General features: G+C 32.9%; 3 protein-coding genes across 3 annotated transcripts; 1 reads left to right on the forward strand and 2 right to left on the reverse strand.

The window, feature by feature from the left end:
* Window positions 1-1,709: 1,709 nt before the first annotated feature.
* LOC133317463 (sugar carrier protein C-like) lies at window positions 1,710-4,014 on the forward strand. Its single transcript, XM_061519332.1, has 4 exons — window positions 1,710-1,855; window positions 2,207-2,532; window positions 2,615-3,244; window positions 3,340-4,014. The coding sequence occupies exons 1-4, from the start codon at window positions 1,723-1,725 to the stop codon at window positions 3,796-3,798; spliced, it is 1,548 nt and encodes a 515-aa protein (XP_061375316.1). The 5' UTR covers window positions 1,710-1,722; the 3' UTR covers window positions 3,799-4,014.
* Window positions 4,015-5,532: 1,518 nt separating this feature from the next.
* Window positions 5,533-7,129, reverse strand: LOC133317464 (pectinesterase PPME1-like). The gene is made up of 4 exons (XM_061519333.1): window positions 6,635-7,129; window positions 6,300-6,506; window positions 5,976-6,217; window positions 5,533-5,698 (listed from the first exon to the last, which is right to left on the reverse strand). Exons 1-4 carry the CDS (start codon window positions 7,127-7,129, stop codon window positions 5,533-5,535), a joined length of 1,110 nt encoding a protein of 369 aa, XP_061375317.1.
* A 10,639-nt stretch (window positions 7,130-17,768) lies between these two features.
* Window positions 17,769-19,367, reverse strand: LOC133317469 (pectinesterase PPME1-like). The gene is made up of 4 exons (XM_061519337.1): window positions 18,876-19,367; window positions 18,545-18,751; window positions 18,211-18,452; window positions 17,769-17,928 (listed from the first exon to the last, which is right to left on the reverse strand). Exons 1-4 carry the CDS (start codon window positions 19,365-19,367, stop codon window positions 17,769-17,771), a joined length of 1,101 nt encoding a protein of 366 aa, XP_061375321.1.
* Window positions 19,368-22,577: the final 3,210 nt, after the last annotated feature.

Here is a 22,577-nt window from a genome sequence, read left to right on the forward strand (position 1 = left end):
TGTTTTTTAAGTTATGTTAATTAGAATTATTTTCTCAATAATTATTTTTTCTTATACAATAATTTCACGATTCGAAACTAAAATCTCATACAAACTAGTCAAGTTCTTCGCAACTAAACCATTTCTAATGCTTGCAATTGTTTATATTATTTCAAGTTGTAATTTTTCTAATAAAATTAAGGGTTATGTTTATCTCATTTTACATGAGATAAACAACTCTCTTATCTACACAAAAAAAGGGTTGGGTCCCATCATTCTTTTTTTTTTCTCCTCTTATCTACGGGTCTCACTTATAATTTTATTTCTACAACATGAGATAAAAATTTTCCTACAACATAAGAAAATTATTTCTCTAAAATTAATAACTTCTACATTTTAGATACATTCTGAATTATTTATTTATATTTTCATTAATTTCATGTATTTTTTTTAACTTCCATCAACTAAATAATTTTTTACTCAAACAGATTTAATTAATTATATTATTATTAGCTTATACACATAGATTAAGCCATATTTAAAAATCTCGCATGTCAATGCGGTTTTGACTTTAGATTCACTTTATTAATCTCTCTTAACTTTCAGTGTTGGTATCCATTTTGTCTGGTTTTGATAAAAACAAACATGTCATATTATATGACAATATTCTTTGAGTTTTTAAAAGTTTGTTATCGACTTTGTTTTTGGTAGTTAAAATTTAATTATAGGATTTAATGTCCGATATGAAAAATAAATGCAATAATTAATAAATAATGGATCCTCTCGTGTGCAAAAAAAACACATGATATGATCATGTGTTAGATCACAACCATACAAAGATAAGTCAACGGTTATGATTTCGTAATTACCTATTTTAACATTTTTTTTCTCTCTTCCTTTTTTACTGTTAATCTATCTTTATATGGTTATGATTTCACACATGACATAGTCATGTAAATTTTCACATGAGAAGATCCAGATCCATCTACAAAAGAAAGGAAAGAGTAGTTATAACAAAATAGAAACAATTTTTAAAAAAGGAAAGAGAAGATAGACACAAGAGAACAGTAGATTAGAGTCTGTCTGATTGTTTTTTTTTTTTTTTTTTTCTTAAAATTATTTTGTAGAATAATTAATGAAATATGTACTTTTTATATATATATTTTGTTTTGAAAATTACAAAAAAAAAAAAACAATCTAGATATGTTCTTTAAATTTAATTCTAAAAACTTAAAAAATAGTTTCAATTTTAATTTTTTTTTTACAAACAGTCCTTATTAAATAAGTTTTTTTATTTTGTTGTTTTGAAAATTAAAAAATTATTTTTCAAAACAAATTTCAAACAGGCTGTTAGAAACAACTTGAAAGGAGAGAGAAGGTAAATGAGAGAACAAAAATTTAAAAAAGAGAGGAGGGAGAATATAGTTTATAAGAGAAAAAAAATTAAAAGTTTAAAAGAGAGAAATAAAAAAGTAAAGATAAGACATTAAATGGAAAAATAAAAAATAAAATGACAATAATAATAATATTCGTTAGTTTTCTATTGTGTGATATCAATAATAAACTTTTATTATAAGTCATTTATATTGTCTGTTTTCCTAATAAAATGACAAAATCACTGGCTGGATAAGAAAGCCACATACCCAATATGCTATTTATAGTGTTGTCCAATTTAAGGTTTTAATATCCTCTCCCTAATGCTAATATCGTCTTCACTACTCTCAAATTTTCAGAGGAAAGACAATGACTAAGCATCAGGAACAATCCATGGAAGTTCCAATCAAGTACCCAGGCAAGCTCACCCTTAGGGTGGTTCTCACTTGCATCATGGCAGCTACTGGTGGCTTGATTTTTGGTTATGATCATGGTGTTTCAGGTAAATCAAATCATCTTTTTTTTTTTCTTCAAAAAATTAACATTTTAATAATAAAAATTCTTGCTTTGGTGCTAATGTCTTTTTAATTGCCCAATTGTGTCCTTGTTTGAATCTGAAAATGACGTTTATTATCTGGGTTACAATGCATTATCTGCTTGATCACATTTCTGATATGGGTTTTTGGGATAGAGTATTTCCCTTAATCTTGGACGTTAATTATTATGAAAAAGGATTAACCTTTGCTACTATCTAGTTGTCATCTTCAAAGCAATGTAGCTTCCTGGTTTCTGATGCATATCTTCTGATTGATTGAATTTGTGACATGGGGTTTTTGTTGTGTTCATTTCATAGGTGGAGTAACTTCCATGGATTCCTTCCTGAAGCGATTCTTTCCATCTGTTTATCAACAGGAGTCTAACTTAAAGCCTTCTTCAGACCAGTATTGCAAATTCAACAGTCAGATATTGACACTGTTTACATCTTCCCTGTATCTAAGTGCTCTTGTTGCGGGTCTTGGAGCATCCAGCATAACCAGAATACTGGGTAGGCGTGCAACTATGATTGTGGGTGGAATATTCTTTATAGTAGGTGCATTGCTCAATGGAATGGCCATGGGTCTCTGGATGCTTATTGTTGGGAGGCTATTGCTTGGTTTTGGCATTGGATGTGCAAATCAGGTGCATTTTCTTTAGAGCTCAATTGGGTTCTGCTATGATTATAATCTTGTGGTTAACCAATAATTACTCTTTCAATTTTCAGTCAGTTCCAATCTATGTCTCTGAGATGGCTCCTTATAAATACCGGGGAGCTCTAAATATGTGCTTCCAAATGTCAATCACTATAGGCATCTTTGTAGCCAATCTCTTCAACTACTACTTTGCCAAGATACTGAATGGTCAGGGATGGCGCTTAAGCTTGGGGCTTGGTGCAGTCCCTGCTGTTATTTTTGTTATAGGCTCAATTTGTCTTCCTGACTCACCAAACTCCCTTGTTGCGCGTGGCCGTCATGAGGATGCCAGAAATGAGCTTGTGAAAATTCGTGGTACAACTGATGTTGATGCAGAGTTTAGAGATATGCTTACTGCTAGTGAAGCCTCGGAAAAAGTAGAACAACCTTGGAAAACCTTGATGGAGAGAAAGTATAGGCCCCAGCTTGTTTTTGCCATATGCATTCCCTTCTTCCAGCAATTCACTGGCTTGAATGTGATCACATTCTATGCTCCTATTTTATTCAGAACAATTGGTTTTGGAAGCACAGCTTCTCTCATGTCTGCAGTGATCATTGGCAGCTTTAAACCCGTTTCAACCTTGGTTGCAATTCTTATTGTAGATAAATTTGGAAGACGCACCCTTTTCCTTGAGGGCGGTGTTCAAATGTTGATTTGCCAGGTACTTGTTTCACATTTCCCCCACATAAACCCTTTTCATTTCATTGGTTTGGTTAGTTTTTAGTTAGTAATTTTTTTTGAATGTTTTGGCCACAGATTATCATGACTATCGCTATTGCTGTTGCATTTGGCACAAGTGGAAACCCTGGTACACTGCCTAAGTGGTATGCAATTGTAGTTGTAGGTGTCATCTGTGTATATGTTTCGGGTTACGCTTGGTCTTGGGGTCCTCTAGGGTGGTTGGTACCAAGTGAAATATTTCCTCTGGAGATTAGACCTGCTGCTCAGAGTGTCACAGTTGCTGTCAATATGATCAGCACTTTCTTCATAGCTCAATTCTTCACTTCAATGCTCTGTCACATGAAGTTCGGTTTGTTCATCTTTTTTGGGTGCTTTGTGGTGATCATGACCTTATTCATCTACAAGTTTTTGCCAGAGACAAAGGGTGTGCCACTTGAGGAAATGTCTACGGTCTGGCAGAAACACCCCTTCTGGGGCAAATTTTTGGAGTCTGACAGCAGGATCCAAATGGACAAGGTAGACCCCAAATGTTAATTGTGAGTTTTGTGTTGTTTCAGTCTTAGATTTATGCAAGTTTGGTTTAACTTGAAAGTTTCTTGGTCTAGCTTTGTGGTGATGCTGTAATTACAAAACATTTAAGTTGGAATTTCATGCGTTGTATACTGCAAATCCAATTAGCAACTTGATTAGATATAGAATTATAATCAAGTTACACGCAGGATCAAGCCCTAGTGGGCTTGTATCATTTACTATTACTTCTTTTTTAATGTGAAGCAGTCTTGCAGATTCGGATTCTATCTTTCCCAGTTGTCTGGTACTAGTATTTCTTCCATTCAATGACACAGCAAACGAACCCCACCCAATTATCCAAGGCAATTACTTTTGCATGTTAAATTTCTATATTAGAGTCATCAAAGATAAAGCTATCTAAAGAATATAAAGCTTTACTAGTTTTGCATTTGTTATCATAGCATCACTCTTTTCTATTAGCAATTATTGATCAGTAGTTATAGACTTATAGTTTCAAGATCAAGAGAGAGATATGACGTCAGCCTGAATTCAAGTATTCACTAAATTGACTAAACTCGAAGGACATGACTTGTTGAGTAGATGAAACCCATTTGCGGCATTAAAATAGAAAATTTAACTTTCAAGAACCGGAGCTATTAGAGCTGGCATTTCTAAATTTAATTTCGTATGGAAAAAGGGCTATTCTAAATTTTGGATTGCCGCCTAGACCAAATTTCTTGTAGGATGATTTCTTTTTTAAAAGCAAAGACAATTAGACAAACTACTAAAGTAACTTTTTTTAATTTTTTTTAGTATTTAACTACAAAAGTAACTTTGTATGGACCAAACTTTTATACTTTATTGGGATTTCAAGGTGATGGAACCTATTCTCAGTTCAACAGAATCCATGCATATCCCACTCTCCTCTTTTTATCCCCACCAGGGGGCGTTTGGTACACGGCATTTGGCCGGATTCTCGGGAAACTGAATTTTTTTAAATTTTAAATTTTCAGATATTATGGTAAACTGAATGTAAAAATCATATTTTTGAAAATTGAAATTCCCGGACAAATAAAAATTTCTCCTGTACCAAACGCCCCCTAAGAATATTATAGAAGATTTCCCTAACTCACTCACTCACTCACCACTTTTAGAGTAAGGTAAATTATGTTATCCAAAAAAAAAGAGTAAGGTAAATTATACATTATTTTTCTAAAAATTTGTCCAAATTAATTTTAATTATGAAGTTTAAAATTTTACTTAATTCCTTGAATCCCTTGAAGATTTAGGAAAGCAGGAATTATTAAGAATTGAAAAAAAAAATCATTGGTTCAAATTATAAAGAATAAGAATTGGTTACCCTTAATTAGATATGTTGAGTTGGAGTTCCGGGAATGAAAAGAAAAAAAAATAAATCACCAATGAATAATAAAAAAAAATCATCTGCTATAGCGATGAATAATTTTATTTGTCGAAAATTCACCAAGGAAATATACAATTTTTTTGGAAGGATGTTATGACTATGCGCTCGAACGCCCGAGTGCACCACTTTCGTGTATTGCTTAATCTAAGCTTATAACAACCTCACCTAAGGTTCAAATGTTAAACTAAAAATAAAAATAAATTACAAGACACCAAAACTCGTCAGCTTGAGCAGTCTAGTGTTTGTAAGGAGCTTCATTTTCCTAACTCACCGCGCACTAAAGTGTGGGGTTGCACAATAATTCTTCAGGCCACATAGAAGAATGTGGTAATTAATTATACTTTGGGAGTTGGAGGAGGAAGTAGCCATTGGGAGCCTTCAATCATCTCAAGTGATATGTAAGGTTTTACCTCCGCTTCACTTAGTTTCTTTGTGATTGTGGCACGCCCACTGACATCTGCACCAGGTCCCTTGTTCTGGTACTCTCCAAAGTGTGCAGTTCTGTACATAATAATGTCACCAATTAATCACATTATGCTCATGCACTCGCATTAAGTTTCTATATGATAATGGAATTTACAGTAATGTTTGAGTCTAATGGTTAATGTGACACAAATCTACTTAGGGTTGTATATAGTCAGATAACTTATATTATTGATAACGCTACTTAATTATACTTGGTTCACAAATTATTCATTGAGGTATGAGTTTCAGTATATAATTATAAATGCGGAGTTGTAAAAGAATACTTATATGTAGAATTGAATTAGGGAGTTACTTGTCATATTCGGGGTGATTGTTGTTACTCCACCCTGCTTTATTTATAACACTGCTCATGGTGGTGTAAGCGAAGATTGCTTTGGTATGAGAAAACCATGCTCTTCCCAAGAAAGTGCCAGTCCCAGTTCCTGTAATGTCGCAATGCACAAATGAGTAGCCACTGTCCTCTTCCTCACTTTTTCTTGCTTGTGCCACTATCACAGTCATCCCACTGTCGCCAAGCACTCTCAATTCAGTGTTCTGCATCATAACATAAATAAAATGTTACGTTTTTAGTGTGCATCACAAGTTGAATGAAACAGATATATGGAATTATATTTACCAAATATAGTGACTTCCCACTTCCAAAAATAAAATCCACAGTGCCTTGAATTAAGCAGTCTTTGAAAAAATGCCTATTCCTATCATCACAAATTGTGTCCTGGAATCCAAAAAACTTGCAATTATAAAACGCTGCTTTGTCACCAGAAATTCTCAACGCAACCGCTTGAGCTCCTGGCCTCTTTCCATCAGGTCTTGGTGCTGAATTCTATAAAATCAAATTCACAAAAAGCCAAAAACACAAATAATCATGAGAAAAAGTCCAAGGTCAAATGATAAAAGCATTTGGCTTTTTATTTTGATTAATGTTGTTTTTAAGGTAGATAGTATACAAACCGAGATAATAATGTTAGCAGCCACGAAGTAATCTGATTCAGCAATCAATGTAGCACTGTCAACAGTGCCATATTCCTTTGCTGTGCCACCAAAGGTCAAGTTTGGCATGTTCCCTGGTTCCCCATACAATGTAACAAAAGGCTTTGTCCTCTCAATTTTGATTTTCTCATTATAATTTGCACCTCCAATGTAGACAATGACACGCTTGGTGTTCCCAACAGGGATGCTCTTAACGGCATCAGTGATGGTTTTGAAATCCCCACTTCCATCTGGCATTACCTTAACAACCTTAGCACCAGCCTCTGCAGCCACAAGTGCAGGGTCCAAGGTGCTCGTTCTCTGACCCAAGGGCATCACATTTTTATTGAACCATGCGCTCAATTGGGACTTGTCAGCGGGAACTGGCACAGTGTCATCCGATAAAACAACGTTGGCGCTTAGGAAAACTACAATGAGAGCCACCTTAAAGGTAGAGCTTCTGGTCTTTGAGGCCATATTTCCTGTTTTGAATTTATGTCTTGGGTGAATAGGTGATTGATGCTGCAATTTATAAGACACATGGAATAAGTGAGATGCCTAAATTTGTGAGACTTTATTTAGAGAGCTGTTAATTTGATTCACCCATCTTTTGTTAGGAAGCTAAAATTAAACATGGGGTTGATAGTGCATGCATTTGAATTTCATTGGATTCTGAAATAGATTGTATTTTAGTTGAATATGAATTGCTCAAGGTTTCTAATTCTTCTAGTTTCTAACCATACAAATGTGTAAGCCAAAATTGAACACGGTTTACCCACACAAAAAATTGAGAACAGTTTGGCAAGGTGAATCTAGGCCATTAATTGAATTCGGAAATATAACGACTCAGTGGTTTGAGCCTGGCGTCAGAGGGGAACAATGATAAGTGTGGTAAGTTTTTTTGCATTTATATACCACGGGAATAGTAAAATTCACTGTACTCCGATATTGAAGTTCGTCACGAATGGAATGATTTTTTGACATATGGCACAGTTTTGCACGAAAAATTAACTGTCACGTGTCCAAGTTTAATGCGACTGATAGCGAACTCGGTAATCAATGATTTCATGACACGTGACACACTTTCACAAGAAAAGCTGATTGGACAAAGTTTGCTAACAGGGGTAGCAAACTTGGTGCGGTATGTGGCACAATTTCGTTAACCGATCAAAATTAATGTACCAATTACGATAAAAAAAAGCAAACAAAAAAAAATGACTATTTAATTAATATACCAATACTAATCACAATTACTGTATCAATCACCAATCACAATTAATTTTGATTGGTACATTAATTGTTTGTTATAGCATTGTTACAAATTCGAACGATGTTTGTGAGAGATGAAATATATCAAATGAGGTGTCATTGCGTAGATCTCAAAAAAGTTATGTGAAATAAAAAAAAAATTATCTGATTTGGATATTCGAATCAAAAGTAATGGCCTTCGGAAATGATTGGTGATTGGTACATTAATTGTGATTGGTACAATCAAAAGTTAATTTCTTTGGTACACTAATAGTGATTGGTGATTGGTAGATTAATTGTGATTGATACATTATAAATAGTTGTTTTCCTTTGTTTTCTTTTTTTGATTGTGATTGGTACATTAATTCTGATTGGGTAACGAGATTGTTCTACATAGCACACCAAGTTCGCTATCCCCGGTAGCGAACTTAGTCTAATCAGTTTTTCTTGCGAAAGTATGCCACGTGTCACAAAATCATTGGCTACCAATTTTCCTACTAGTCGTAGCGAACTTGAACACGTGACAATCAGCTTTTCCTACAAAAGTGTGCCACGTGTCACGAAATTATTGACTTCCAAGTTCGCTACTAGTCGTAGCGAACTTCAACACGTGACAATCTGATAAAAAATACTGTTTGTGTGGCAGATTAATAAAAAATTGCTAAAAATATGGCAATCTGGTCAATGTTACCGTCAAAGGAGTATAATGATACTATTATATAAAAATCTATAACACAATAATTTATAATCGATCAACGAAAATATTATAAGCATATATTATTAAACAATAATGATATAGAAAATAATAATAATAAAAATAAAAATAATAATTTGATGATTATTATTTGGTAGCAACTAGACCCTTAGCCTAGGTAATCAATGGTCAACAAAATAGATACAGGGCAGTAAAGAAGCGAAAGAGAAAGAATTAAGTACCTATCGTCACTCGTTTAGAATGAAAATAGACAGTAGAGAAGCGAAGGAGAAAGAATTGTGAAACTGATTTCTGACTGTATAATGTTGAAGCAGTAATAAATTGGCTAAACAGAAAGAAGAACGAACACTAGGAGTGTTAAAAAATACTATTTCTCTTTTCTAAATTTTATTAACCAAAAATAACCGAATAACAATAGGGTTTTTCAAACTTTAAATAGGCAAAACAAAAAAAAATTAAATAATTATAATCACGCACAATTAACGCAAACTCTAACTTAATCTATAAATAACAAAAAGGAAAATAATTAACAATTATTAAAAAGTCCTAAATTATGGAATAAACTATAAAAAGGCCAAAAATTGTTGATACCCATGGCAATGCGAAGAGTCTTGCTCAAAAACCCATTTTGAGTTGGCTATCCAAATTTGGGCCCAATTCAAATCAATCTCTCGGGTGCATCATCCTCCCTTGCTAGGAAAAGATTCGCCCTCGAATCTGCGTCTTCATTGATGTCAACTTCTTCAGGTGATAATCTAAGTGGCAACTCTTCTGACACAATATCACCAAATTTCGTAATTACGGGTAGAACTTGCGAATGCAATTCTTTGATATGTTTGAAATGTTCACTTACACTTGAACTAAACTGGTTAGGAACTAGAAATAATGTGAGTTCTAAGGGAGGAAGTGGACAAAACTCATAGACTATCCCAAAAGGACTATTGCCTGTAGTTTGGTTCAACGATCACATCTGTAATCTGTCATAGGAAAATTTTGCCTGATGTAACATCAAATCCCATTGCCCCTTACGATCTCCAATTAAACTTCCACTAAAAGCTAAATCTTTATCTCCATAAAGCATGAGGTTGTTATGCCCGTAGTGCCTAAATTCATAATATTGCTTGCAAACTAAAAATTCCTTGAATGAATGATCATTCTGCATGACATCTTTGGGTAGAACTTCCGCTTTATCAGAGATATTATAATTTCTAGTAATTGACTTTCCGCCAAAATCACTTTAATGTATTTCTTTCGCATCTGGATTCTCAATGTCTTGCTCTTAATCATATTTATCATAGATAGGGAACTCGTCATAAACTGGAGCATCTATATTGGGATTCTCATCATCTTGCTCTTTATCGGATTCATCATAGATAGGGACCTCATCATAGAATGAATACTTATTGTTCTTCTTTTCTTTTGATTCATAATAGACAGGGACCTTATGGTCTTTTGTCAAGTCTCTGATGTCAAATACCCTTTCGATGGTGTATAATCAGTTGATAAACTCATCTGGATGAGTGGTGCTCTCGAATTTCTGGATCTCAATCTTCACCCCAATATTAGCAAAAAGGAATTTATCGCCATGTTAACTTTGTTCTTCTCGCTCCTGGTTCCAAAATGGGTTTTCGCTCCATTCCTCTACATGAGATGATCTTTCAGACTCCCTTCCTTCATCTAACTAGTTCAACTGTGTTAGGGCAAACAGTTGTTCGAGCTCCTGAATTCGTCTATCTTGTTCTCCTATTGCAGCTACAATTATGGCGTCTCGAGCATAGGTGTGTGGTTATTCGCCATCTCCTTTAAGGGTGTTACCACGTCCTCTGCCGTCGCCTCGACCCCGTCTTCCACGACCTCTTCCTTGACCGTCATTATTCTGTTCAGCCATTTTTGTGACAACCAGGGCTCTGATTACCAAATAATGTCGAAGCAGCAACCCATTGGCTAAATAGAAAGAAAGACTAAAAATAGGGATTGCGAGGAAAACTATTTCTATTTTCTGAATTTTATTAACCAAAAATAACCAAATAGCAATAGGGTTCTCCATGCCTTAAATAGGGAGAACAAAATAAAATGAAAATAAACCTAAAAAACCAAAAAGCCCTAAACTATGGAATAAACCTAAAAAGTCCAAAATGACACATACAAGCACACATGAAAATTTCTAAATCAATCTTAGGTGCATCACTTTATTAATTCATTCCATCGATGTATAGAGGGGAAAAATTTAGTACTCTTGTAGGTACAACGGTCCAATGGGAGTGTGTCACTTCAACTGATATTTTTCTGAAGAGAGAAAACAAAATAACTTTAATACTTTACACTATGTACTCCACATAGAGAAAAATCTCTCATCATACCCAGTGGTCAGTACCCCTATCATAGTGAAAGTGCTTCCGATGTATAGTGTGTAAAGTCTTTACATATAAGTATATAACCATTATTCATTAATTAAACAATAATGATATAGCAACATAATAATAATAATAGGATGATTATTATTCGGTTGCCACTAGACCCTTAGCCTAGTTAATCAATGGTCACAACAATAAATACAAGGCAGTAAAGAAGCAAAGGAGAAAGAATTAAGTACTAGTTGTCACTCGTGTAGATGAAAATAGAGAGTAGACAAGAGAAGAGTAAAGAATTATGAAACTTATTCCTGACTTTATTCATTCATTCCATCAATATATATAGAGTTGAGAGTCTTTGCATATTAACCATTATTAATCAGATAAATAGTTAATATCAATCCTAATCTAAAATATGAAATTGTTATAAAAAAAAAAAAAAAATGAAATAACTGCTACTCTATTAGAATTAAAAATTAGGGATAAGGACAAGATATTACTTTAATTATATTTACTTAATTCAATTATTATATTATCCTTATCCCTAATTCTTATTTCTAATATAATCCTAATTAATCCTAAATATAAATCAAATATTATATTATTATTATCCCTAATTCTTATCTCTAATATAATCATAATTAATCTTAACCTAAACAACTACCATGCAAATTCAAATGTGAAATGCCGATGAACCCATTTGATTGTAATGTCTTCAACCCATTTCATAACCTTTGAAACAGTTTGAGGTAATTTTGGATGTCTTGGGCCGCGAGTAGCCTTTGGAGATGGGTGTGGATATAGGTGATCCGCAACCATACCTATTTTCATCGCTTATTTTATTGATACATCGAAATTAATTACACTTTTGTGTTGTTTTGATCCGCAATGTTGGTTTAAAAAATGATAGCATTTTGGGTAAACATTACACTTACAAGCAAGATTCAGTTTTTTTTTTCCTTTGGATTATTTTGGGTAAACATAATTTTGAATGCTGTCTTTCCTTCTTAATTTCATATCTATAAATTTCCTTTCAAGTTTTCATGCTGGTTACCTAAATTCAGATGCTAGCTGTGGTGATTGAATCAGGTATTGTCTCAGTTTTATTCTGCTGGGGTGCAGTTGCTAATACCCTAGTAATATTGAAATTCTTTTACTATGCAACAAGAGTTTCATAGTTTATGAACGTTTTGAATATAGGGTCACCACTAAGTACTAACATCATGTGAAGAAAATATTTTATTATAGAAAAATATAAAAATAAGTGAAACTTGATTATTTATTTTATTTTTTTGGTTGAAAGTGAAATTCATTTGAAATTAGAGGTAGGGTCGAGATTCGTGTCGTGTGAAGGTCTGACCCATGGGTCAAACTGTCAAACCCAAACACCACCCATTTTTGTTCATAGGTCAAAATTTGAAGCTCAAACACGACTCGCTACGGCTCGCAAGTCACACAGGTTGATCTGAAAAAATTAAAAAAATTAATTTTTTTTTAAAAAAAGTAAAAATAATATGGAAATCTGAATAAAATAGCATGTTAACGCGTGACCCATAACAGGTTATGTAAGAATCATAAAAAATTAAACTCTTTATTTTTATTTTTTTGGACAAAAAAAAATTGTGGGTCAACCTGTTACACCACAAGATAATTATTTATGTCATTTATCCAAACTCATACAGAACCCGTATTTTTGACTTGTCGCGTCGCATGTCAACCAATGGGTCATGATACCTTTTGTCACCTACTTAAAACTATATGATCAAAGCTTTAAAATGACAATTCGTGGGCCAACTTAATTCAAGTTGCAAGGGAAGTTGGGCTTTTCCTAAAATCTTGCTAGAACAATACTAATCTCTTGACCTGGGCCAATTCTTGTGCCATGAATTGTGCTAGGCCAATGGACAATTTTAGGTTTTCAGAATCATTTTCATTAATTTTTTTATTTATTTTATCTTTTTATTTTACATTGGACAATTTTGTAATTTTTTCTTTTATTTTAGCTATTTATTTAAGTGTGAACCCTAACTTATTTAGTTGTTTTTTTTATCAAGTAAGATTATTATTGAGAACTGTAGCTACTCTAAATCCTAATTCATTTTTGTTTAATTTTTTTTTCATAATTTTGACATTACATATCATTTTCAAACATACCCTTTGTCGTCCTTGGATTATGTGAAGATTAAGAAAAACTAAATTTATTAACAACTACTTTCATGATTTAGTATTCAAAGCTTTTACAATTTTTTTAGTTTAAATTGAATATATTACCATCATAAACTTTTTTGCATATCCAATAATGATGTGTTAACACCAGTGTTATTAAACTTGGACTAATAATCGACATGGTTGGGGTACTCTGTCAATAGTCACTAGTTAACTAGTAAGTTACTTGGTCAACTTGAATGAATTTAATTTATTGAATAATATATAATAAATATAAAATTAGAAATACTATTACAAATATAGAGAGTTGGTTTAATGGTAAGAGTCGAATGCATCAACCTGAGCTAGGTTTTAATCTTAGCACTCCAAGTTTTCAAGTGAACAATCGGTCTGGTTCGATTTTCACAATATTAGTTAACACATACGAAAAAGTGATAAAATCTGGAGAAACAGCGAGCAATTATAAGTTTATAACTTCTAACCCAACCTAAACTATGGATGAACCACGAATCAAGATTGTCGATAGGCTTTGAGATGTAATATGTTTCCTTTCTACCTCATGCCTTTTCTTTCTTACAATTTTTAGTTATCTATGTGAAGTAACGCACAAGTAAAAAGGATTATTTTATAATGTTCATTATTTTTGAAGAAATTATTTTGAGCTAAAGAAGTATAAGGGCTTTACATTTAATGGCGTTAAAGAGCGACTCCAAGCATATATTGTTCAATACTTACTAATCTTGCCATAAGCCTTTAGGGCTTATATGACAATTATCTAACGAAGTCAAATGATTAGTCCGTATATATGTCTTTAGAAAATTACTTTTCGGTAGAATAGTTAAGTTAGTAATATAATAGCTCCAGCCTAATTAATTAGTAAATTACATGTAATTAAGTAATTAAGTATTTATTAGTGAGTAAAATTAAGTACAAGGCCTAATTAAATGAATTAGGGTCACTTTTGAAGTAAAAAGTACTGTTAGTGAAAATTATGGAGTAAAAATGAGCGTAGGCAAAAGTACCCAAAATATAAAAATAAAATTGAAAATATTCCTAGAAAAATATTCCGGACCTTTGGGTAAAATTTGAAAGAGAACGAAGTTGAGTAGATAGATGAGCTCATATCCAGTTAAAGTCACTTAATCTATGTTAAGTGACCAAAGCTAATGAAAACACATTCATTCCTCCTTCTTCCTGTCGACAATAGAGAATGAGAGGGAAATGAGACCATTGGAGAGCAAACCCTAGTTCTATCATCTCTTAACCGATTAGAGTAATTCAAAAGCCTAAACCACTTAGAATCTTCCTCTCATCCTTAATCCTAGCTTGGTTTTGAGTGGGGAGCATTGTGGTGTGAGATTTCTCTTCCCAAAATTTCGCCTCCTTTGAAGATTGAAAGGGTTTGGGAGCATTTCACTTCTTGGGGACTTAGGAAGCACTCATTCTATGGTTGTGCAATCATTTGTGGTAAGTTTTCACTCCTTAAGTTTGGATTTCATGGAATTTGTAAGATGGAAGAAGATGATGAATAGTGTCATTGTGAGTAATATGAGTATGGGTTTGATTTAAGCTTAAGCCCTTCGTAAAAGTTGTTAGGAATGATAAATAAACGGTAGAAATGGATTTAGATTGTCATTTGGTTGTTGTTCAATGTATTAGAAAATTCATGCTTGGGGTTTGTGAGTTTTCTAGCATTTTGAGCAAATTGTAATTTGGATGGTTGATTGTATCCTTGTGTTGCTAGGATTGAGGCAAGTGGACCAACTTTGAGTGACCACTCATTGGAGCAAGCTATGGAGCTTGATTAGCCCATTTGGATAGGTGTGTATTTTGCAAGTTGTAGCTTGAATTCAAAGTTGATTGTTGCAAAACTTGTTGGTGAGCACAGGTTGAATTGGAGCTTTGAGGTAAGCCTTCGGACCTTGGGAATTGATTCCTTAATTGTTCCGCCAAGCCCTGAATGGGTAGTGGTTATTAATAGTGTTGTATACTCAATAAGGTGGTTTAATGCTATTATATATATGTTTATGCATTTTGTGTGGCATAGGATGATGTTTCCCTATGTTTTGTATGTTGCATGACGATGCGTAATTCATACTTAGTAGTTTAGCTGGCCAGTAAGACTATTTTGCATCTGAGTATTCTTAGGACGGCATGAGAGCTTGAGGCATGTTTCCTGGATATGTTTTTACACATTGCATGGATATGTATTTACTGCATTATTTACTGATTATTGCTATTATACTATGAGTGAACTATGGAGTGGAGAGATGCTCCAAGGACCCCTGGTTTACTGAGATGTATTTATATATCTCACCCCGTATTGTGGGGACCCCCTTTCAGGTAAAGATGTTGCAGGAGCCTCGGATGGCAAGTGGCCATATTTGGACTAGTTGATACATGAAGATTTTGCATCATTTTGGGTTATGCATGCCATGTTGTAGTTCCTATGTACAGGATTGATATTTGAAAGCCATTGGTTATATGTATGTCATGCTTTATTTTGATGGACTTATCCTATGCTCATCTCCTTTGGTATCTCTTTTGTTGAAGGGAGCCAAAGATTTGATCATAGTGTTTTGTATCTAAGTCCCATGATTATGTATTAAAGACACTTGGATATTTTGCTTATTGTATATATATATGATGGAAGGGCATGAATGCTTCTTTTGATACATGTCTACCTTGAAATGACTAAGAATCATGTATTGAAGTGGTTGTATGTTGTCCATTAGTTGACAGAAGACCTCTAGGTTGAAAATCCATGTAAAAATAAAGATTTCATGTCTTGTTGCCAATTTTTATATCCTATATGATAGATTGGGACCATTGTGCCTTGATGGAAGTTGTATATCTTTTTCTTAGCTTTCCAACGAGACCAAGATGGCATCGATCGGATAAGTATAACTCCAATTAGGGGTAAAATACTAAGGCTAGGTGTAATCTCCTGAACCTTGGCGCTATTAGCGCCGTGGTGGCGCTAATCGCGCCAAGATACAGTGGTAAAACACATTTTTGGCGCCATTCGCGCCAAATGTCTGGAAAGCTTCTGTTTCGTGGCGCTAATCGCGCCGGTATGGCGCTAATCACGCCGGGTCTAGTGGGTTCAGCACTCGTTTCGTAGAAAATTCATAACTTGGGCTACGGTGCTCTGATTTGAGCGCGGTTTGAACCTACATTTAGATAACGAAGAGATCTATAACATATTGGAAGATGGGGATCATAAAAGTAGTATAGGAATTTCTTAAATAAATAAAGAGTGGAGATGTTTAGTGTTTAACAACAAAAAAAATGAGTTTATAAGCCTTGTTGGTCTAAGGGGACTACTTGGCACACTAGGGTAGCAACGTATGGTTTAAATAAAATTACGTTAGGTGTTCCACACATAGTTTAAGTTATGATGACAACTATTGGAATTGTTTTAATTACGGATTTAATTTTAAATATAAACATTCACTAACGCAAAAAGGAAAAAGTTTATCCGTACTTTAATTCAATTGTTGTGATTGTAACTGCGCCTAATGTCATACGCGATGTTAACAAACCAGTTCTAGAACGGATTGTTACAAGTAAAATATAAAATCTGAATAGCATATATTTGTAACGTATTTCCTTTCTGTGGGGGATGTTGCTTATAATTTATAACTTTTCTATTTTTGTGATTGAGTAAAGTTTTTGTTAAACCAATTGTTGAAGTAATGCACAATAAATTTAAGAAATTAACATACATTTCCTATTGGCATTTTCTGGTTATATATATTGATTGTTGGGAAAAGTGTGTCATTGTAAAGGATGTAAAATTATATCATTTTAAGAGCAAGATAAAGAGATAAATCATAAAAGAAATATAGTGGACAAAAAAATAAAATAAAAGTGTAGATCTCACTTCTTTGTGATAATAAAATAAGACAAGTTGTGTCATTAGAGGCACATCTCCATTGATTGTTTTATGTCCTAAGAAGCTACCTAAAACCATAAGCGTTCTATTACATTTTTGGAGTGTAATGACAGTGCGCAAGAACGCCTGAATGCACCACTCGTGTATTGGTTACTCTTAGGGTGTGTTTGGTACAAGAGAAATTTTTGTGTGTCCGGAAATCATGATATCCAGTAATATACCAAGAAATCCAATTTACCGGGAATGATATAAAAAGGTTGTTTGGTAGACATAAATATTATCGGGAATATTTAATAATTTTACTGAGTATATGTTTAGTTGTGAGTAAAATATTGCTGGTAATATATATTGATGTGTGTTGGGGGTATTATTGTCTAAAAAATATGTTATCTGCTTTCCCTTCTCTCAGTAATCATAAAAACTGCCTAATTTTTGGTAATCCAAACAGTAATTTTTCTTTGTAAAATGTTTTACCGGTAAAGCTTGGATACCCAGGAATTGATTTTTGATACTTCTACCAAACATGGGAATCGATGTTTACTAAAAAAGGTTTACCGGTAATCCTTCTGATACCCTTATACCAAACACCACCTTAAGGTTACAAGGACCTCATTTAAGGTTAAAATGTTAAAACCTAAACAAGAAATTAATTGGAACTTCCTTTTCCCAAGTCACCACCCATTCAAGTGTGGGGTGCAGGACCATTCTTCGTGGTACATAGACGAATTTGGTAATTAGTTAGACTCTTGGAGGAGGAAGTAGCCATTTGGAGGCCTGAAGCATGCCAAGCGTTACGTAAGGTTTGACCTCCGCGAAACTTAGTTTCTTTGTGATTGAGGCACGCCCACTGACATCTGCACCGGGTCCCTTGTTTTGGTACTCTCCAAAATATGCAGATCTGCACATAATGTCACGAATTAATCACATTATGCTCATGCACTCGTATTATGTTTCTATATGATGATGGATTTTACAGCAATGTCAAATGTTGGAGTAATGTTTGAGTCTAATGGTCAATGTGGCACAAATCTATATAAAAAGATGACTAGTATTATGGATAATGCTACTTGATTATATTTGTTCACATATTACTCATGGAGGTACATGTTAAGTATATAGTTATAAATGCAGAGATGTAACAGAACCATTACTCATATGTAGAATTGAATTAGCAAGCTACCTGTCATATTCTGGGTGATTGTTGTTACTCCACCCTGCTTTATTAATAACATTGCTCATAGTGGTGTAAGCGAAGATCACTTTGGGATGAGACATCCATGCTCTTCCCAAGTAAGTGCCAGTTCCAGTTCCAGTAATATGGCAATGCACAAATGAGTAGGCACTGTCCTCTGCCTCACTTTTTCTTGCTTGTGCCACTATCACTGTCATCCCATTGTCACCAAGCACTCTCAATTCAGTGTTCTGCATCATAAAATAAATCCCCATTAGTTACTACAATCACAAATTGAATGAAACAGCTACAAATATTGCAGTTCATGAAAAATTATATTTACCAAATATAGTGACTTGCCACTTCCAAAAATAAAATCCACAGTGCCTTGAATGAAGCAGTTTTTGAAAAAATGCCTATTCCTATCATCACAAATTGTGTCCTGGAATCCAAAAAACTTGCAATTATAAAACGCTGCTTTGTCACCAGAAATTCTTAGAGCAACCGCTTGAGCTCCTGGCCTCTTTCCATCAGGTCTTGGTGCTGAATTCTATACCATCAAATTCACAAAGCAAAGAACACAAATAATCATAAGAAATAGTCCAAAATCAAATGGTAAAGTATTTGGCTTTTATTTTGATTAATGTTGTTTTTAAGGTAGATGGTATACAAACCGAGATTATGATGTTAGAAGCCACAAAATAATCTGATTCAACAATCAATGTAGCACTGTCAACAGTGCCATATTGTTGTGCAGTGCCCCCATAGGTCAAGTTCGGCATGTTCCCTGGTGCCCCATAAAATGTGACAAAAGGCTTTGTCCTCTCAATTTTGATTTTCTCATGATAATTTCCTCCTCCAATGTAGATAATGACACGCTTTGTGTTTCCAATAGGGATGCTCTTAATGGCATCAGTGATGGTCTTGAAATTCCCACTGCCATCTTGCATGACCTTAACAACCCTAGCACCAGCCTCTGCAGCAACTAGTCCAGGGTCCAAGCTCTTGCTTTGTGCCAAGGGCCTCACATTGTTATTGAACCATGTTCTCACTTGGGCCTTGTCAGCTGGAATTGGCACATTGTCATCGGATAAAACAACACTAGCTGTTAGGAGAACAACTATGAGACCCACTTGAATGCTAGAGCTTCTCATTTTTGAGAACATATTTCCAGTTTTTAAATTTTTTTTTCTTGTGTGAATAGGTGATTGATGTTGCAATTTATAAGACACATTGAACAAGTGAGATGCCTAAATTTTTTAGACTTTATTTAGAGAGCTGTTAATTAGATTCACCCATCTTTTGTTAGGAAGCTAAAATTGAACATGGGTTTGAAGTTCATTGGATTCTGAAATAGATTGTATTTTGGTTGAAGATAACTTGTTTAAGGTTTTGTAGTTTCTAACCATACGCATTTGCAAGCAAAAATTGAATTCAGTTTAGTACGGTGAATCTAGGCCATGAATTGAATTCGGAAACAGTGAGAGGAAATCTCTCGTGGCTTGTCTTAATTTAGAATGTTGTTATGTTGATGTAAGGATTCAGTCGTTTGAAACTCAGCATCAAGCAAAATGGGTTGATACGTAACGGTATATTCACGTAACATGAATATGACACATTCTACATGAATTTTTTGGGAATTGACGTAATACGACACAAATGACTCATATAAATTATGGGTAAAATGAGAATTGACAAAAACAAAATGGGTCGAAATTAAAAAATATTAAAAAAATAATAATAAATAATAAAAATAATTTAAAAAATACTGGTCGATATGAATTTAACACGACATGTTGCGAATTTTTTACGGATCATTTTTTTCCAACACGACACGAATTTATTTGGGAATCAACTCGAATACAAATTTTCTATCATGTCACATATCGACTAGCATGTCATAATCTATCTTGTCACCCTTAATATATAGTATATTTAACTTTTATCCAAAAATTTATGAGTTTGCGAGTTTTCGACAATTCAACATCGAATAGTTCTTAAATCATTTAATATAAGTTACTGGCTAATTGGCAATCCATAGTGCGTCGCGTTATAACTTTTATATCTTTTAAATATATTAATAGATTATGAAAAGATAAATACGTAAATTAAATTACTTCTGTGAAATGTTTATTTTTACACCATGAACTATGAAATCGAACCTTGTCTAAATAGTAAAATGGAAAAGAAATCAATAGCAAGCATGTTTGAAATTACAAATCCTGATAATTGATTTGATTTGTATTTGTTATTAATATAAGAGTAAATATCATTTTGGGTCTTTAACAAAAAATACGGAACCCATTTTAATCTCTTAGGAAAAAAGTATCTATATTAGTCATTTTTGAATTTTGAGGGACTAATGTGAGTCTTTTTTAAATTTCTAAGGGATCACAATTTTAAAGGATTGAAAATTTAGAGGAAGCCGACTTTTTTTTTTCTAAGCGATTAAAATGAGTTCCGTATTTTTTTGTTGATAACCCAAAAGAGTATTTACTCTTAATATAAATTAAGGGGCATATTGGATTGATATTTTAAAGGGTTTTAATGGATTCCTTTTGAACAAAAAAATCCATTGGTATTCAATTAGGGTTTTAAAGGATTAAAAAAAAAGTCACGTAGTATTCAATTAAGATTTTAAAAAATTATTGTAGAGTCTGCCCAAATACGATGGTATTAAATCAGGATTTTAAACAAAGAAAAAATAATCTTGTGATATTTAAAAATATGATGATTTTAGTGAATTTTCTATTGGTGTGAATTTCGTCAGACTTTTTAGTGAGAAGAACAAATATAGTGCCTCCCTCACAATCTCACCATAACCTCTAGGATTTCTTGAGATTTTTCTACTGCAATGGCTCACAAACGAGTTCCGCCATGGGAGCTTTGTCAAAGCTCAAAAATAGTTGATTTTTGAGCGATTTTCATCAAAAAATAATCCAAAAATAATAACCTAACAATATTCTAATCTAATTCATCTAAAAAATAATAGATTTTTGAGCGATTTTTGAGAGCTTGTGAAAGCTTAAAAAATAATTTTTCAAGTTATGAGTCGCGATTTTTCTTGACACAAAAATATGTGAGTTTTGTATTAAAAAAAAGCATAAAACAGTGAAAAAAACAAGGAAACAAAAACCCATAAACCAATTTTCGTTTTACATAAGTGAAACACGATATCGATTTAAAGAAAGATTGAAACTTTCATAATATGAACCCTCTGTTTCGTAACAATACATTCACGAATGAAATTCCTTCATAGGAAACGATTTTAAACAATTTAAGGTTTCAATGTATTGATAGGAAATAATTTGAGAAACATTTTAAACTTTCATGTAATAAAACCTAGAAATTCAGATTCGAAATTTTCTTAGAATACTCAATAAAAATATGCATATGATATGTGGTTAGAAAACTCTCATCACGTAGAACAAAAATCTCAAGGTTTCCAAGATCAATAGCACCAAACGAGATTTAGGTTCTATATGCAAATTTCGAATTATTTTAATAAATAAAAAAATTATAGGTCTTATAATCATATATATATATATATATATATAGCTCTGATATCAAATGAAGAAGATAATTTTCAACTCATTGATCAATCCCAAGAGCAGGAACTAAAAGATGTTAATGCGTGGAGGGCTAGTATAGATATTTGGAGAGTTGCTGCTTAGTAGGACATCAAGTTACGTTAAGTTACTGATTGAGAAAATTATATTAAGTTTTACTTTATTTCATTAATATCATTTTATTTTTTGTTATTTTTTTGTTGACTCTTGTAATTTTGAATGTTTGTTAAAAATTCATATGATTTTTTCAAATCTTATAAATTCATATTATCATTTCAAATTTTATAAATTCTATTAAAAGAATTTAAAATTCAATCTTATAAAATTTTGATTGTAAAAAAAAGTGAAACTTACTGGCTAATTGGCAACTCATAGTGCGTGGCGTTATAACTTTCATATCTTTTAAATATTAATAGATTATGAAAAGATAAATACGTAAATTAAATTACACTTGTGAAATGTTTATTTTCACACCATGAACTATAAAATCGAACCTTGTCTAAATAGTAAAATGAAAACAAAATCAATAGCAAGCATGCTTGAAATTACAAATCCTGATAATTGATTTGTTTTGTATTTGTTATTAATCTAAATTAATTTGATTTCGTTAGATTTAATTTATTTTACATTTAATTAACTGAATTGACGATTTTGACTCTGTTAATTTATTCATTTTTCTTATTTTAATTAACTAAGGACAATAAAATAATATTTCTATTTATGCCAAAAAGAAGTAAAATTATTAAAACAAAATGAATTCTATTCATCTTTAATGATCGGTCCAGTTCAATATGAATTGACCAATAT

The sequence above is a fragment of the Gastrolobium bilobum genome, unplaced genomic scaffold (genome assembly GCF_033153095.1).
Source record: "Gastrolobium bilobum isolate Gb01-03AN ecotype WA unplaced genomic scaffold, APGP_CSIRO_Gbil_v1 utg11051, whole genome shotgun sequence".
In the NCBI taxonomy this organism is placed as follows: domain Eukaryota; kingdom Viridiplantae; phylum Streptophyta; class Magnoliopsida; order Fabales; family Fabaceae; genus Gastrolobium; species Gastrolobium bilobum.

Excerpts from the sequence above, each read along its gene's own strand:
- LOC133317469 (XM_061519337.1), bottom strand. The coding sequence starts at position 19,367 with ATGTTCTCAAAAATGAGAAGCTCTAGCATTCAAGTGGGTCTCATAGTT. Across the intron at positions 18,752-18,875 it reads CTTCTAACATCATAATCTCG|AATTCAGCACCAAGACCTGA; the intron begins GTTTGTATACCA and ends TTGATGGTATAG. Across the intron at positions 17,929-18,210 it reads AATCACCCAGAATATGACAG|ATCTGCATATTTTGGAGAGT; the intron begins GTAGCTTGCTAA and ends CATTATGTGCAG.
- LOC133317464 (XM_061519333.1), bottom strand. The coding sequence starts at position 7,129 with ATGGCCTCAAAGACCAGAAGCTCTACCTTTAAGGTGGCTCTCATTGTA. Across the intron at positions 6,507-6,634 it reads CTGCTAACATTATTATCTCG|AATTCAGCACCAAGACCTGA; the intron begins GTTTGTATACTA and ends TTGATTTTATAG. Across the intron at positions 5,699-5,975 it reads AATCACCCCGAATATGACAA|AACTGCACACTTTGGAGAGT; the intron begins GTAACTCCCTAA and ends TATTATGTACAG.
- LOC133317463 (XM_061519332.1), top strand. The coding sequence starts at position 1,723 with ATGACTAAGCATCAGGAACAATCCATGGAAGTTCCAATCAAGTACCCA. Across the intron at positions 1,856-2,206 it reads TTATGATCATGGTGTTTCAG|GTGGAGTAACTTCCATGGAT; the intron begins GTAAATCAAATC and ends TTCATTTCATAG. Across the intron at positions 3,245-3,339 it reads TTCAAATGTTGATTTGCCAG|ATTATCATGACTATCGCTAT; the intron begins GTACTTGTTTCA and ends TTTTGGCCACAG.